Here is an 18926-nt window from a genome sequence, read left to right as displayed (position 1 = left end):
ATCCGCATCTTGTACAGCAATTAACCACTAAGAAGAATATATGCAGTGTATTATTTGTTGAAACTGTACTTCCGATTTGATTTGAAACTCTCATTGCTATCTGTTTATCAATAAAATTTTGAAAAAAAATTCAAAAAAAATAAAAAATAAAAGCTTTTTCCAGGCAGTGGTTCATGCCTATAACCCCAGATACTCAAGAGGATCGCAGGGTCAAGCACAGGCTAGGCAACTAACCAGAGACATTGCCTCAAATTGAATTTTTTTTAAAGTGTTTTCCTTCTTTTTTGAGGCAAATAGCCACATTGTCTTAGCATCAAGTGTTGGCTACATCCAAGAAGAGTAAATGCTGCTAGTCAAATGTAATGAATATAAAAGTAATTAAAAGTCCCAAGTAAAAGGTTTTGAGAGGTGGAAACTTGCCCAATCCATATAGGGTTATGTGATTGTGACATCTATCTAACAGTGAAGTGACCAAGTCGCTTCTGGAGGTTTGTGACTCATCTGCATAACATTTTTTAGATGATCTTGTCTTTCCATCAGATAGAAGTAAGATCAAAGACCCAAGATCCAGCCGTTCTCAGAGATTTCTTAGTATCAAAGACAAGTCTGACTTCCAGTACACTCCCAGGACATAAGAAAAGTTTCCTCAGATTCCACATGATGGCAGGGTCCAGGTTGGATGAGGGAAACCCATATTAACAATGAGAGATGCAACCAGTTCTGAATCCAAGTAGCTGAACTCCACAGACATTTTTATGATGAAGGTGGTACCATTTTTGGTCATTGTGAGAGAAGATCTTATCTGACTTAAGAAATTCTTCTGAAAAGAATTTCATGGCCACTCCAAGTCCACCCCCACTGTGCTGTGGAGATTGAGAGATTGGAAAGTTGAAGCCTTGGAATTTGTTCTTCCTTTAGAATGACAGGCTCTGTGGTCACTATCAAGGAGGAAGGATTAAGAGTGGCACATAATATTTTGTTTTATTTTGTTTGGCAGAACCAGGGATTGAACTCAAGCCCTTGTGCTTGCCAGACAAGCATTTATTCTACTGAGCTGTCTCTCTGGCCCCTAACATTTTTATTTTTTAGTTTTTGGTGGTACCAGGGATTGAACTCAGAACCTTGCACTTTCCAGGCAAGCACTTATTCCACTGAGCTATCTCCCCAGCCTTGATAATGGTTATTTTTTAAAGGCTCTTGCTTTGTAGTGCAGGCTAGCCTTGAATTCTCTATGTAGCCCATTCTGGCCTCAAACTTGCACTTGCATTGATCCATCAGCCTCAGCCTCCTGAGTGCTGGGGATGCAGGGGTAGCCACTACCCCCAGCTCACAATTTTTTTAGATTATAAACATCCACAAACCTCAGCACACAAAACAAATAAATAAAAACCATAGAAACATAAGAAGAAAAGGCAACAAAACACCTTCCAAAACTCCTAACTCTCCCAAAGCCAATCCAAGGGACACCTTGGGGTAGAATAACATAAGCCACACACACAAATTACTGGAAAGAATAACAAGAGGATCCCTGGCCCCAGTGGTTTCATGTTTGGGTGGAATTCAGCTCTGAACAATTTACATTGTTCCTGTAAGAATGTTGCCAAGGTAATTCATGGAAAAAAGATAAAAATAAAATAAGACTTTCTGAAGAAGTTATCAGTCTGTCATCCTATGAGATATAGAAATTGGGTCTGGGCCAAGTTATAGAAGCTTTTCAAATCCCAGGCAATTAATATTTCTTCAAAGCATGCATTTTAAAATTACTTCCAGAAGTAAAGTGATTAAAAGTGAGTTCTTCAAGGATCAGATTCCATTTTCAAGGGATACAAAGCATACCTGTATTTTATCCTACTTTCTGTGTAGCTTATATTTTAATGACATAAACTTTTAGATAGATTCCTATAATAACAAGTAAGATAATAACAGATAGGAAATACCCTTCCAACTTTAGTATTTGGTCTTACTTCCTTGAACCATGAATGTCCTAAATTGTCAAAAAGAAATAAATCTGTTGCATACACATTCAGTGGAGTTTTTAATCTTCTGGTCTTTACCTCAATCTGATAAAAGCCATCAATGACAAACCCAATAGCTGACAACTAAATGGTCAAAAACAAAGCTTTCACTCTAAAATCAGGAACAAGACAAGGATGTCCACTATTAGCACTTCTATTCATAATAGTTCTGAAAACATTAGTCAGAGCCATTAGATAAGAAAAGGAAATAAAATAAATAAGGATAAGAAAGGAAGAGGTTAAATTATCATTATTGGACTGGAGATGTAGCTCAGCAGCATAACACCTGCCTGGCAAGCACAAAGTTGTGAGTTTGATTCCCAGTTCCAAAAAAATAATTATCGTTATTTACAGATCTCATGATACTCTACATAGAAGATTCCAAAAACTCCACCAAAAGATTTCTAGATTTAATAACCAAATTCAGGAGTGTAGCTGAATACAAAGTTGACACTCAAAAATCAGTAGCATTCCCATACACAAACAATAAACTCACTGAGAGAGAAATTAGGGAAACAACAACTTTCACAATAACATCTAAAAAAAAAAGAAAAGATAGAAAGAAAGATAGGAAACAGTCTAAAAAATGAAGTAAAAGATCTATCTATACGCTGAAAATTACCATAATCTGAAAAAGGTCAAAGAGGTTATCAGAAAATAGAAAGATATTCCTTGCTCATGGGTAGGAAGACCCAACATAGTGAAAATGGCCATACTCTGAAAATTGATACACGGATTAAATGCAATCCCAACCAAAATACAGTAGCATACCTCACAGAACTAGAGAAAACATTCTTAAAATTCATTTGGAACTACACCTAGAGTAGCAAAAACAGTTATCAACAACTAAGGCAAATCAGGGGGTATCACAATCCCTGACTTGAAATTATACTGCAAAGCTACTGTGATAAAAGCAGCATGATTCTGGGGGGGAAAAAAACAGGCCTGCGGATCAATGGAACAGAATATGAGATGCAGAAACTCCAAATACACTCAGCTGCCTTATCATTGACAAAGGGACCAAAAACATTTAATGGAATTGAAATAACCACTTCAATAAGTGGATAAATCATGCTGGAAAAGCTGGCTTTCCACATGCCAAAGACTAAAACTAGACCCATTTCTATCACCATGCACTAAAATTGAAATGGGTCAAAGATCTAAATATTAAAACAGAAACAATAAATCTGTAGAAGAAAGAATAAGCATAACTCTTAAAGATATAAATGTAAGCAAAGATTTCATGAACAAAACCCCAAATATATGAGAAATAATACAAAAAATCAACTGGGATCTCATCCTATTAAAAAATTTCTGCAGAGGAAAGAAATCACCAACCGAGTGCAAAGATAACCACAGAGTGGGAAAAAATTTTAGCTCTTTCTCAGACAAAGGAGTAATTGAAGAAATGAAAAAAATCAGACATCCCAAATTTAAAAGCCCAGTCCAAAAGTGGGTATCTGAGATGAATATACACCTCTCAGATGAAGAAATACAAATAGCAAATAAATATATGAAAGATGTTCAACACCAGTTGTCATTTGAAAGATGCAAATTAAAACAATGCTGAGATTCCATCTCACCCCAGAAAGAAAGGCTATTATAAAGAAATTTACCATTAATAAATGCTGGAGGAGATTGAGAAAACAGGAACTTGGCCCCACTGTTAGTAGAATAGACTGGTGCAACCATTGTGGAAATCAGGGTGAAGCTCCTCAAAAGACTACAGTTAGAGGTCCCATTTGATGCAGATACTCCTCTTCTGGGTATTTTCTGGGAAGAATTAAAAACATACTACAGTGATATATAAGACTGTCTCAAAATAAAAAGAAAAATGGTTGGGATGTAGTTTGGGGTGGAATATTGCCCAGCATGTGCAAGGCCATGGGTTCAATCCCCATTACCAAAAGAAGGAGGAAGAAGAGGAGGAAGAGAAAGGGGAACAGTTTGTTCAGTAATATTTAAATTACTTAACGTGTCTATGTTTAGTAATGTTTATGCTCTTAGAAATAACACTGACCTAGAATCATTAGATTTTTTTCCTAAAAGTTTTTATAATGAAGGATGAGAACTGAAAGGTCATCTGTCTGGATTTTATGTTAACTCCTCAAACTGGCTACAGACAAAGCCAAGTATCTCTGCTATACTGAAATGATCCTGAGGCATGGCTTAGCTATAATTGTAGTTCTGAAATGGTACACACCTATAGTATTTAGATGCCAATGGAATACCATTTCTGACAGGACTAAACAAAAAAAGGGGATGGGAAGGACCATTTTGTATCTGTATATGCAGAATAGTTAGGATAGATATACAGCTACTTTCACTTAATTCAATGAGAAGAAAGATTTGTACTAATAGTGTTTGGACAGGATATTCTGTCTGTATCTTGTACTATGGATAACCACTAAGAAGATAACAATGTACAGTGTATTATTTAAACTGTCATTAATCAATTTTGAAACTGTCTCATTGATACTTGTTTCTCAATAAAATAATTTTAAAAAGAAGTACATTTTATTCAAGGCAGTAATTTACTTTTGCTGTTTTAGGCTCTATAACTCCTACTTACATATTATGTTAATATCATACATATTTGTTTACTTATAAGGTTTACCTGAGATGGTAGAAGAATGTGGTATATAATTTTCAGACCTATCTGTACATTTGTTGTATAAACTGTACTTCCAAATTTGTTTAAATTTTTTTAAAAAACAAATTTGTTTACATTTTTAAAAAAAATTCTGAAATGATACTGCATCAAAATCCTCATTCTGGGAGCACATCTTTTTTTAAACAGAACTTCTCAGTGACTAAGTGAAAAATGAAGGTAATGTTTACGAAGCATAATGCTGTTAGGTCTCCAGTTTGTAGATCATCCAGAGTAAAACTGAGCAGTCACAACTGCACCTTCTAATTGATGAGTGAATGACTGAAAGCACTTCCTTTCATATTTCTGGTAAATTCACACAAGAAAAACCTGTTGGGCTGCAAAGTTTCTTCTTCTGGTATAGGGATGATGTTATTAGTGCAATGCCTAGAATATGATAGGTATCTATTCTTGTATGTTGGTCAGACAAACTGATTTTTAGGAAGGAAAGAAACTCTGAGGCATAATGGATAATGAAATTGGACAACCAATTAATCTGAAATCTTGGTCACTAAAGATTTATATCTGATTCATTCTTTTCTGCAGCAAGTGAGAGGGAACTTTGTTAGGTTGCAAGCCTGCATCTCAGAGCTCCACATGTTACAGAAAGAAGGTTGTTTTAGACCACAGAGCATTTCTTTGCAGCTAGCAATAGAGGACGGACTCCAGCAGTTCAAACAATATAGCAGACATGTGAACAAAGGTGCTGCTCTGCCCTATACTTCCCTGGAGGTAAGAGACATTAACTTCTAGGACTCATGCCATCTTCCCATTCTGGTCTATATGTGTGTTTCATTATTTATAATCCTTATATTGTTCTCTGTTTCATATAATTCAGTATAATTTTCAAGGCCAGATTCTCAGCTCCTTGCAGGCAGATGACATGTTTCTCTTTATCCTATAACCTATACAAGCCTTAAACTACAGATAGGCATAGAAAGAGGCTCAGTAAAATAGAGGTCAAAGTGAATTATAAGGAAAAACTGAAATAAAATCTGAATATGCCATCTACCTTTAGATTTTTGGAATTTGAAAAATAAACATTAAACTGTCTAGATTGGTATTGATATTTATGTTTACCTGAATATCGATAAGAATTTGTAATTATCCTTAACCAAATTTTGGCATCAAATTGAGTAAATTTACTTGGGTTATCAAATGTGCAAATGTAGTCATTACTACTATTCTAGTGCCAGATTGAGGTAATCTTAAGAATATAAATAAGTCAAGTCATGGCTGCATACTCTATGGGTACATGGTTGGTACATATGAATTAAAATACTTTTCAGCCTTTGGTAACTTTAGGCAGCAAACAGGCTAAAAATAATTGTGTGAGACATCTAGCTTCTGGTTTCACATGTAAGGAGCTTGCAAGTTGCTGCTTTATCCTGTTAGTAAAATACTAAGCAATAACAAAGTCAACAACTCTACTTAGATCCCCAAGAGAAGTAAGTTCACAAGGCAAACCACTGTCTCCAAAATTAGAGAGACAGATGGACAGAATCACAGCATCCTGGAGCAGAGACCTCATGGGAACCACTCCATGGGTAGGAAAATATGAACTCTGATGCAAACTAAAGGCTAGGTATGACCAAGTCTGAAAGTTAAAACTCCTGGAGGACTCAGTCATAGAGAGGCCTAGGGGAGTATAAGCAGCCTCTCACCATAAATGTCAAGGGGAAATTACCTCATGTCTAAGCAAAGGGGAGTATAAGAACAACCATTTTGAAATACACAAGATCATTTGGTTCTTTTTAACAATTTCTGGCCTCAAAAGATAGTTAAGCAGCTAAACAGAGCCTAACCTGCTGGGATTTTATCAGAGTCTAATTGAAGTAGGAGACAAGAAATACAAAACTTGGCAGAGGATCCACCATCTTCCTGCCATCAATCCTCTCTTTGTCTTCCTCAATACAGGCTTTTACCTCCCTTTCTTTAAAAAGAAAAAAAGAAAGAAAGAAAAGAAATACAAAGATTGGGCCAGCGATAGCCTTCCACATAGGAGTACACTCTAGCCTTCCTATTCCACATAAGGGTGAGGGGAAAAACTGAGAAAATTAGTCCAGAGGCATGAGTTCTCAAAAATTGAAATCTAATATAATGTAAAATATATATTATTTTTTATAAAATTATTTCACATTAAATTAAATTTTGTATTATTACATTTATACAACTTATGTGTAATTTATATTTTATTTTTTGTTCTAATATAAAGTAATTTAATGTAATGTAATTCTAATGAATACTTTCCTTCCTTTCATACATTATCACACATTACTAAGGGCCCATTAAAATAGTTCATTTGCCTCTGTACATCCTATCAAGAAAATATTATAAGGCATATTAAAAATCAATGACACTTTTAAAAGACAAAGCAAGTCACAACAGGGATGTTGGTGTTACTGGATATATAGTTTAAGACAACAATAATGATATGCAAGTGCTCTAACAGATACAAGATACAAGAAAAAATAATTTGGCAAGTCTAATAAATAAAGTAGACACCATAGCAAGCAATGGAAATCGAACACTGGAATGGAAATGAAGGTTCTCCCAGGCATGGTGATTATTGTAGTCAGGGTTTTCAAGAGAAACAATTTAATATAGGACACAGAATTTATAGGGTTGGGCCATGGAGATAGCTCAGCAGTCTAAGCCCCTGCCTAGGCAAGCACAAGGACCAGAGTTTAATCCCTGGTACAGCAGGCCATCCCAGCCCCACCTCAGGCACATCAAACCGGCCACCAAAACCACACATGGTGGCTGGCACATGCCTGTAATCCCAGTGCTGGGAAGGCTGAATTAGGAGGATCACTACAAGACCAAGCTGCATAGTGAGATCTTGTACCAAATATATAAAATTGAAAGATAATAATTTCTAGGATTATTTTATAATAGTCACCAAAAAATTAGATACTAATGAGTTTTGAAACTCTCATTGCTATTTGTTTCTCAATAAAATTATTGTTTAAAAAGTAAAATTAACAAAAATTAAAAAATATTTAAGACATCATATTACATGGATATGTGCATATCCATGTTTATATCAACATAATTCATAAAAGGTAATTCTTTGAAGGAGCCTAAATGTCCATCAAAAATGCATGGATAAAGAAAATGTGATATTTATATACCATGGAACATTACTTTGCTGTAATGAAAGATAAACTTCAGGCATTTATAGGAAAATGGATGCACCTTGATACCATAGTATTAAATGAGATAAGTCATACATATAATCTTAAATAGTATCTCTTATTTGATAAACTATAAAAAGAAGTAAAGAGAAAAATAAAATATAGATGGTGGGGAAGAGAATCAAGAGATGGAGAGGGGAAGGATGTGAGAGAGAGGAGGAAAAACTATGTGTCATGTGTACAAATTCTTCACAAGGAATTAAATCATTATGTGATGGAAGCATGTATTAATCAAAAACAAAGAGTGAAAAATATTATTTCTTTTCAGAAGATATTAATGGGACTGAGAAAAAAGAAGAATCAAGATATATCATGTACATATATAAATTCATTATAATGAGTATGGTCATTATGTATACTTAAATTGTACCAATAAACCTAAATGCACTAAAAATAAATCATGTGCGCTAAAAATTTAAAAAATTAAAAATCAGAAAAGAACATTAAATACAAAAGAGTGTAGGAAATCTGTCCACACACTAAAAATCCAAAGAATCCAGCCAAGGGCCTGGATCCCACAGCAGTGTTCTTCATGAGTCCAACTAAAGACCTAGAGCCCATAATAATGCCCCCCTATAATCAAACTGGGGGTCAAAAGCCCACAACAAAGTGTCATACAAGCAAGTACCATGAGACTTCTAGGCAAAGACAACTATTAGGTATAAAGAAAGGTACTACATAATGGTAAAGAAGTCAGTTCTTCAATATTATGTAACAATTTTTAATATGTATGCCCCTAACACAGTGTCATAATTGAGTATATTAAAAAAATTTGAGTATATTGAAGTAGCCAGCTATCTGTCACTGTGACAAACTACCTGAAAAAGCAATTTAAAGGAGGGTGAGATTTATTTTGACTCATAGTTTGAGAGGTTTAAGCCCATGGTCACTTGACTATCATTTCTAGACCTGTGATGAGGCAGTTCATCCAGATGGAAGGGCATAGCAAGGAAAGCTACTCACTTCATTGTGGCCAGGAAGCTAAGACAGAAAATTGCAGAGGACAAACATCCCCTTGTGATCATCCCCAGTGATCTACCTCCTCCAGCTAGGCTCAGTCTCTTTCTATAGCCTTACAGTAACATCACAGGCCACAACCAAGCCTTCATGGCTTTTTGGGGACATTTCAGGTGCAAACCATAAAAATTAGGTAAGATTGTATAGAATTTCAGATTAATAAGTGAATCTACTCTATGTATTTGGAAACTTCAACGTCCTCCTATCAGAAATAGATCCAGTGGGATCAGTAAGGTGAACACATAGTTGAACTCAATAAATAACACCAATGATCCACTAGATATAATTAGCATCTTTAGAATACATCATTCAAAAATAGAAGCATACACATTCTTTTCAAGCTTACACGGATTAATGAAGGTAGACCACATTCTAGACCATAAAACATTTCTTTCTTTCTTTTTTTTTTTTTTTGGTACCAGGGATAGAACGCAGGACCTTGCACTTGCCAGGCAGGTGCCTAAGCCACTGAGCTATCTCTCCAGCCCACTATAAAACATTTCTTAGAATAGAAATCATACAGTGTTTTCTGTCAGACAACAACCGATTTTAACCAGAAATTATTTAACTGAAGGTAGCTAAAAAATACCAAAAAATAGAGATCAAGCAACACATTTTCAAACAACACATAGGTCAAAGAATAAATCTCAAGTTATACTAAAATATTTAAATTAGGAGCCGGGGAGATAGCTCAGTATAATAAGCACTTGCCTGGCAAGCACGAGGGCCTGAGTTTAATCCCCAGTTCTGCCAAAAAAATAAATAAAAATTAAAAATAAATAAAATAAAATATTTAAATTAAAGTGAAAACATGGCTATCGTGTAGGATATAAAAGAGCAGTGTTTTGAGGGAACAGATCTCAGTAATCCTTTTCTAGGTTCAGTTTATCTTGACTGTGATGCCCTGTCCCACCATAGTCTGCCAAAGAAAATTTGATGTGTAGCATTTCATGACCTTTTAGCTAAGATCAACTAAATTTTATTTAAAAGTGATGGTTAAATCTTCTTTCCACTAAATTCAGTAGCCTCTACAACTGACATCCGTGATGTTCCTCCTTAGACATCAGGAAGAACAGGCAGATTGATTCCGGATTTATTTTCAGATTACTGTCCTAACTTCTCAGCCTGGAAAAGAAGTGGTCAAAAAATTGGAGGAAGGGTTGAAAGATAAAGACCTACTTCAAGTCAGGAGGCTTCAAGTGGTTGAGGTTGTTAAGGGACTCCTAGATGTGGACTTGGCATCTCCTGTTGACGAGTCTGGCAATGATGGTAAGATTTTTTTTTTTCTTTTTAAGATGAACTCTTGCTGTCTTGAACTCACAATCCTCCTGCCTCAAGGAATTTGTTTAAGTGAGAAGAATAGCAATGATTTTAATAGTCTTTTACAAGTCAGGATGATTATTTTCCATGTTCTTTTTGTGTTCCTAAGTAATAAATTCAGCCAGCAGATTTCGCACGAATGTTTTTTGGTATTAGACTGCATTTTGTAATAGTTTATTTCAGAAACAATGTACTCTAGCAGTAAACACTCAAATTTTATAGGTATTAAAAGTAAAAATTCCTTCCTTCTGCTCTGCTCTACCCCATGATTAAATAGGATGATTGGCAACTAAGGGTATGGTTCTTGTCAAATTCTGACACATGTGGATTCTTCTAGCTTCTCAAAGCACTGATATTATTCTGGCAAAAGCAGGAGGGTACCCAGCCTTGGCCTTATGGTTTATGACCTCTCATCTGCTACACACACTGTGCTTCTCTCAAGCCCAACTCCTGTCCTTCTTTCGAACCCTAATTTCTCCACTAACATCTTTTGAATTCTATCTCCTTCTTTCTGAATTCTGTCCCCTATCCTCTTCCAGCCAAATCCTGCCCATGTTTTAAATCCTAATTTGGGTTCATGACTACTGTATTGATTTTCCCCTCCTTAGAACAAGTACCTCACTTGTGGCCTATACCATATATTTCAACACTTACTTATAGACTGTAAAACTGTTCACACTTCTTTGTTGTGTGCTAATTTCATCTATTCACCTAAATTATAAGCTATTTTATATCTTTTCAGTCTGTATTAAATTCTAAATATACTGGGCTTAGAAACTCGTTTTACTCATTTCTGGGTCCCAGTGTATTAAATAACCTAAGTTATCAGAAAATATTTGTCATATTAGTTGATGCCCCTCATACCTGTGGAGGCCCTTCTAAATTGGCTTAGTATCCCCTATTTCTCTTTCTATGGTAAACCTTTACTTTTCAGGTCAGAGTAGTCCATAACCCAGGCTAAGGCAATCATAGTTCCAAACAGTACCAGCGGAACCCTCTCCATTAGCTTCTCAAACTAATCTATGAGGAGAAGCTCTTTGAGGCATGGATTATGTCCTTTGCTCCCTTCAGTGACTCTATGGAGAAAGAACTTGTGTCTCTAATATCACAGAGCCCAGAGTAATTGGAGGCTGCTTGATACCTTCTTTTAGAATAGTCAGTGGCTTGTCTTTATGGTAGAGCTTTTAATGCAGGAGAGCTCCTTTTACTTTATTCATTGCAATTGTTCCAGTAGCTTTGTTTGCTTCTGAATAATATATTATCTCACAAATTGCCAGTAGTTCCTCTTTTAGGCTAAGTGTATATTATGGTTTAGATCTAAAATGATCACTAAGACTGGGCATGGTGACGCACACCTATATTCCCAGCACTTAGGAGGTTAAAGCAGGAGGATCTCCATCAGTTCAAGGCCAACCTGGGCTACAATGTGAAACCAGCCTCAAACCTCCCTTCTCCAAAAAAAAAAAAAAAAATCTAGCATGAAAATATTAACTTCATATGACATTTACATTAATTAAAGTTTTCTATAAATATTTAACCTGTAGAATCTAATATGTTTTCTTCTGAGATTATAAATGGTACTTTTCTTTCTTATGTTCCTGCTTGATCTAACTTGTTTATTTTATTATCTTGAAATTTAGTTGTGGCCAGCCAAATAGCTCAGTGGATTAAAGTGCCTGCAAGTAGTAGGAATAGCAGTACCTTTTATATGCTTTTTACTGATAAGTTTTAAGCTTTGACAATTTATATTTTATTAAAAAGATGAGAATTCAACCCCAGTAATGGGGAAAAAAATGTAAAAAGATGACAGGGCCAGCGAGATAGATCAGTGGACTAAGTGCCTTCTTAGGCAAGCATAGGGACCGGGGTTCGATCCCCAGTTGGAACTGGGGTTTGATCCCCAGTACTGCATGCCATGCCAGCCCCGCCCCTGGGCGCACTGAGCAGGCAACAGAGTCCGGGCGCGATGGCATATACCTGTAATCCCAGTCCTGGGAAGGCTGAAAACAGGAGGACCACTATGAGTCTGAGCTAAGTGGTGAGACCCTGTATCAAATACATAACATTTTTTAAAGTTTAAAAAATAAAAAGATGACAATACCATCAAACAATTTTAATTTAAAAATCACTCAATGTCCCACTAGTCCATTATGCTGCCTTTATTTTTGCATGTCAGTGCTCTATTGTCCACAATCATGTGTATGCTACATAGCTGTAACTTGTGTGTGTAGCTTTTAATTTTCATGTAACAAAACAGCATTATATATTTTCCATAGTTCTCTTAGCTTTTGTTTTCTAATGTTTATTTTGGGTTTTTTTTTTCCTGTTTGTTTTGTTGAGACAGGTTCTTGCTATATTGAAGCTGGTCTTGAAATCACTTAGGCCTCAAATTTATAGCCATCTTTTTGCCTCAGCCTCCACAGTACTGTGATTATAGGCATGACCACCACACACAGCTCTTCTTTCCCTCTTAAGAAAGCTAAGAAATGCTGGCTCAAGAAATAGAGCTATGAAGAGATCCACTTCTTATAGGAGAGATGACTGTCTTTATCCTTATATGTTCTCTTCACATATAAAACAAACCTACACCTACAGCAAATTCCAAATGCTAGACGTTGATCATAATAAATAGGATCTAAGCGATCCTGCCAATTCTATCAGCCAAAGAACTCACTAGAAGAACCATAAATCATAAGAACAATGCTACTTATTTTGTTTTTAAGATCTTCCTAGTCTCAAGAAAAAGATATATGAACTAAAATCCACCGTATCTTAACATACTCTCAAATCTGTTTCTAGATCATAATAACACTGTTTTATTGGACATTTATTCAAATACTTTCTAAATATTTCCACATTATCTTACTTAATCTTTATCTAGATGAAAAACTAAGACATAGTTTCTAATAACAATTATTCTTTCTTTTTTCTTTTTGTTTTTGGTACCAAGAATAGAACTCAGGACCTTGCCCTTTCCAGGCAGGTGCTTAAGCCCTGAGCTATCTCCCTTACCCCTTAAGACATAATTTCTTGTCCAAATTAGCTTTCCCAAGGTTTCTCAGCCTATACACAAAACAAAGCTTCAAGTTCAAGCAGTCTAGCTTCAAAGTTCACTTTTTTAATCTTTTTCTACATTACCTTGGTTGACAAAACCAATAGAAATGATAAGCAATTCAAAAGTTCCTCCTTTTAAAAAAAAAAAAGCCTAATAAGATAAACAGTTCTCTGGTGAAATGAATAAAAATGAGGGAAAAAAAGTGCACACAGATATGATGGGAATAGTAAAAGTGACCATAATTGCAAATAAACTGTAAGTTCCAAGTTAGATTTTTAAAAAATGGATACAAAATGGACAAAAACTGAAAGCTTTCACTCTAAAATCAGGAACAAGACAAGGATATTCCCTGTCTCCATTCTCATTCAACATAGTCCTGGAAACTTTAGCCAGAGCAATTAGACAAGAAAAAGAAATAAGAGGAATAGTGATAGGAAAAGAAGAAGTTAAATTGTCATTATGTGCAGATGATATGACACTACATGGAAGACCCCAAAATCTCCACTAAAAAAAATGATAGATTTAATAAACAAATTCATATAGCAGAGCTGACTTCATAGTCAACACTCAAAAAAAAAAGTCAGCACTCAAAAGTCATTAGCCAGGGCTAATCCTGACCTTCAGTGTGTCAGCAAATAGCACTATGACCCCCTCCAGGAAGTTTTTCATGGGGGGCAAAACTGGAAGATGAAGGGATGGAAGAACACCCTGGGGGAGCTCATCAACACCCTGCACACTGCTGGATCCCAAGATAGCTGTGGCTGCACAGAGCTGCTACAAAGTTACTAATGGGGCCTTCACTGGAGAGATCAGCCCAGGCATGATCAAAGACCTTGGAGCCACATGGGTAGTCCTGGGCCTCCCAGAGAGAAGGCACGTCTCTAGGGAGTCAGATGAGCTGATTGGACAGAAGGCAGCCCATGCCCTTGCAGAGGGACTAGGAGTAATTGTCTGCATTGGAGAGAAGCTCGATGAAAGGGAAGCTGGCATCAGAAAAGGACATTTTTGAGCAAACCAAGATCATCTCAGATAACGTGAAGGATTAGAGCATTGTAGTGTTGGCCTATTAACCTGCATGGGCCATTGGCATCGGCAAGACAGCAATACCTCAACAGGCCCAGGAGGTACACAAGAAGCTCTGGGGATGGCTTAAGTCCAATGTCTCTGATGCAGTGGCTCAGAGCACCCGGATCATTTATGGAGGTTCTGTGACTGGGGAACCTGCACAGAGCTAGCAAGCCAGCCTGATGTGGATGGCTTCCTCGTGGGCGGTGCTTCCCTCAATTTGTGGACATCATCTATGCCAAACACTAAGTGCCATCATCTGCCCTACCCTTCCTGCTGAGCCAGGGGACAGACAGCCTGGAAGCCCATCACTGTCCTCCTCCATGCTTCTGATGGTGTCATCTGCCCTCTAGTAGCCCAATGGAGTGTTTACACTTTTCTTGAGTGTTTACACCTCCCCATAATGATTGGGACATGACCAAGCCAATACTTTCACCACTTACTTGGATTAGAGCTGCAAGGTAGCTTCTTCTAGGCTTAGAGACAGGTGTGGCACTTGCTCATGGTCCCCCTCAGGCCCTGCTCAGGGCAGTAGAGAAGTCTTCCTCTCCATCACTCCTTGATAATCCTCCTTTGAGAGGCAGAGATGCTCCCCTCCCATAGTGTTGACCCTGTGTGTCCTATGTCTGTGTTCTGTCTCACATGTAAGGGAAATAAACACCTGGCACTAAGGAAAAAAAAATAGAGTCAATAGCCAGGCTGGCCAGATAGCTCAGGGGGTTGAAGCACCTGCTTAGGCAGCTGCAGAGGCCAGGGGTTCAATTCCTGGCCTGCTTTGCTGGGCCCAGATGATTGAGACTGGGCATGGTGGGGCACATCTATAATCCCAGTGCTTGGGAGGCTGAAAACAGGAGGATCACTACAAGTCTGATCTGTGTAGTGAAACCCTAAAGATCATGTACTAAATACATTTTTAAAAAGTTAATAGCCTTACTATAATGAACAATAAACTGACTAAGAGAGAAATCAGGAAAACAACATGTTTTGCAATAACCAAATGTAATACCTAGGAATCAATCTAACAAAGGATTTAAAATACCTCTTTGTTGAAAACTCTGAAAAAGGAGATTGAAGTGGGTATCAGAAAATGAAAAGATATCCCTTGCTTTTGGTTAAGAAGAACAAATATAGTAAAAATGGCCATTCTTCCAAAATTGCTTTAATGCAATTCCAATAAAAATTCCATCAGCATATCTCACAGAATTAGAGAAAACAATCCTAAAGTTCATTTGGAACCAGACGAGACCTAGAATAGCAAAGGCATTTCTGGGCAACAAAGGCAAGGCAGGGAACATCACAATGCGAGATTTAAAATTATACTACAAAGCTATGGTGATAAAAAGTGTGTGTGGTGCTGGCCAAAAAAACAAACAAAACCAGACCCAAAGATCAATGGAATAGACAAGAAAATGCAGAAATAAATCCAGATATACTCAGCCACCTTATATTGACAAAGGGGCCAAACACATACACTGGAAGAAAGATAGCCTCTTTAATAAATGGTGCTGGAAGCCAGGCATGGTGGTACGTGCCTGTAATCCCAGCACGCCAAGGCAGAGGTAGGCAGATTAATGTGATTTCAAGCCAGCCTAAGCTATGTAGTGAGTTTAAAGCCAATTTGAACTAGCAAGACTGTCTCAAAAAACATTAATTAAATGGTTTAATAAAAATAAATGATGCTGGAAAAACTGACTCTGCACATATCAAAGATTAAAATTCGATCCCTATCTTCCACCATGCACTAAATGAAATTTGAAATGGATCAAAGATGTAAATATTAAGACAGAAGCATTAAATCTTCTGAAAGATAGAACAGGTAAAACTCATGATGATATTGGTGTCGGCAAAGACTTTATGAATAAAGCTCTGATTGCACAGGAACTATCACAGAAAGTAAACAACTGGGATATCATTTTATTAAAAAGCTTTTGCTCAGCAAGAGAGACCACCAAAAAAGTAAAGAGACAACCCACAATGTGGGAAAAAATGTTTGTCAGATGTTCCTCAGACAAAGGTTTACTATCGAGAATGTATAAAGAACTCAAAAATATCAGACTCCCTTCCCCCAATTTAAAGACCCAATCCAAAAATGGGCATTAGAGATGAGTGTACATTTTTCAGATGAAGAAATACGAGTGGTAAATATATATGAAAAAATGTTCAGTAGCATTGGTCATTCAAGAAATGCAAATTAAAACAGCACTAAGATCCCATCTCACCCTGAAAAAGAATGGCTAGTGTCAACAAATCAACCAATAACAAATGCTGGAGAGGCAGTGGAGAAAAAGGAACTCTTCTGCCTTTTTGGCAGGAGTGTAGACTGGTACAACCACTGTGAAAATCAATGTGGAGATTCCTCAAAAAACTATGATTAGAGGTCCCATTTGACCCAGCTATTCCCCTCGTGGGCATCTTCCCAGAAGAATTAGAAACATTGCACCACAGTGATATATGTGCACCCATGCTTATAGCAGCACAATTTGTAATGGCTGTTCTTGGAAACAACCCAAATGCCAATCACTCAAAGGATACATTAAAAAGATAATGGGTTTTTTACATAATGGAGTATTGCTCAGCCATAAAGGATAAACTGGAGACTTTTAAAGTAAATGGATGCAACTTGAGACCATATTCATAATGAAATAAATCAGATGCAAATATGTAAACAGTATTGTCTCCCTATTGAAGAAGACGAAAGTGTAGATAAGATCCAAAATGTACAGTATATATTGTAAAATGGGAAGAAACTTCAAAAGAAAAGAGAAATTGGTTTAGAAGAAAGGAAAAAAGAATGAAGGGAAAAGCAAAAGAAAATATATATATGTGATAGTTAAAATAGTTATACTACTAACTTCTTTCATTTCATTGAAAAGATAGGTCTGTGCTAATATTGTTTGGACAATTAAATTTTGATGTCCTGTACTCTGAGTAACTAATTTAAGATAATAATATACAATGTATTAACCATTGTTACCCTCTTATATTGTTCTGTAATTTTGCTTTTTGTTTGTTTCTTGTTTATTGTAACTTTTTCTCTAAAATAAAGATAAAATGCATACATTCGTGTGTGTGAGTGTGCGTGTGTGTGCACGCAGGGTCTCACTACACAGCTCGGACTCAGTGATCCTCCTGATTTCTGCCTCCCTAGTGCTGGGATTATATGCGTGCACCACCACGCCGGACTCCATCACCAGCTCAGCACACCTTTTACACAGCAAAATTCTACCTTAAAAAAAAAAAAACAAAAGCTAGGACAATGTAAGAATACAAAATTGCAGACCAGGTCAGTGAGATAGCTCAATGGACTAAGGGCCTGCTTTGGCTAGTGCAGGGATCAGGGTTTGGTGCCCAGTCCCACATGCTACATCAGCCCCCCTCCGAGGCACCAAGTCCAGGCATGGTGCTTCACGCTGGTAATCCCAGCGGTGGGGAAGCTGAAAACCGGATCACTATGAGTCCAAGCTGCATAGTGAGACTCTGTACCAAATACATAAATGAAAAAAAAGGTTGCAACACAATCTCAGTTACAAAAATAGAGCAACCTTAGGGCCAGCCAGATAACTCAGTGGACTGAAACACCTACTTAGGCAGGTGCAGAGACTGGGGTTTGATCCTCCGTATGCTGTGCTGGCCTCATCCCCTAGGGCTCACTGAGATGTTGACTGAGACTGGGTATGGTGATGCATACCTGTAATCTCAGCTCTTGGAAGGCTGAAAACAGGAGGATCACTATGAGTTCGATCTGTGTAGTGAGACCCTGTAGCCCCTGTAATAAATATAAAAGGAAGGAAGGGAGGGAAAGAGGGAGGGAGGGAGGAGAGAGAAAGGGAGGGAAAAAGAAGAAAGAAAGAACAGAAAAGTTTTATATGAAAAATAGAGCAATCTTAATATCCAATCATATGTGAAAAATACATAACTCACAAAGTTGAGTCCTCTCATAAATACAAGGTAACTTTTTTTTTTTTCCCAGAACCGGGGATTGAACTCAGGCCCTTGTGCTTGCCAGGCAAACACTTATTCTACTGAGCTATCTCCCCAGCCCTAGGGTGACTTTTAACTAGTAAATATATAATTTACCATAAAAACAGATTAAGGTAAAAAATATGCAATGTTAATATATAAAAAGGAATACAATAAAATTGACATCCATTGTTTAAGAGAAAACCCTTAGCAAAAACCAGGATTAGAAAATAACATTCTTGGGGCCAGGGAGATGGCTCAGTGGAATAAGTGCTTCCCTGGCAAGCGCAAGGGCCTGAGTTCAATCCCCGGTTCTGCAAAAAGAAAAAGAAAATAACTTTCTTGTTAAAATGTATTTATCAAAAGCCTACAGTAAGTATAATTTCTATTGATGAAATAGTAGAAAGATGCAATGTGTTAATTATTGGAAATGTCCTACCAATTTGATTTGAAACTGTCTCATTGCTATTTATTTCTCAATAAAATTGTGGGGGAAAAGAAGAAATAGTAGAAAGAGTGCCTTTAAAAATCAAGAATAAGAGTTGACGAGATTTCTCAGTGGTCTAAAATGCCTGCTTAGGCAGGCTTAGGCAAATGCATGGAAACCTTGGTTGGATCCCCAGCATCACAAGCCATGCCAGCCACAT

General features: G+C 36.9%; 1 protein-coding gene and 1 pseudogene across 1 annotated transcript in view; both read left to right on the top strand.

Annotated features, from left to right (window-relative positions):
* M1ap (meiosis 1 associated protein) overlaps positions 1 to 18926 on the top strand; it is a 108966-nt gene that overhangs the window by 40496 nt on the left and 49544 nt on the right. The window contains exons 3-4 of the mRNA XM_004634132.3: positions 5212 to 5397; positions 9983 to 10148. Of these exons, the coding sequence (XP_004634189.1) occupies positions 5212 to 5397; positions 9983 to 10148 (352 nt within the window). The remainder of the gene's footprint in view (positions 1 to 5211; positions 5398 to 9982; positions 10149 to 18926) is intronic.
* Positions 13898 to 14568, top strand: LOC111817463 (annotated as a pseudogene).

The sequence above is a fragment of the Octodon degus genome, unplaced genomic scaffold (genome assembly GCF_000260255.1).
Source record: "Octodon degus isolate 3935 unplaced genomic scaffold, OctDeg1.0 scaffold00058, whole genome shotgun sequence".
NCBI classification, from domain to species: Eukaryota; Metazoa; Chordata; class Mammalia; order Rodentia; family Octodontidae; genus Octodon; species Octodon degus.
The sequence above is the reverse complement of the archived record's forward strand: the minus strand, read 5'-3'. Positions and strand labels throughout refer to the sequence as shown.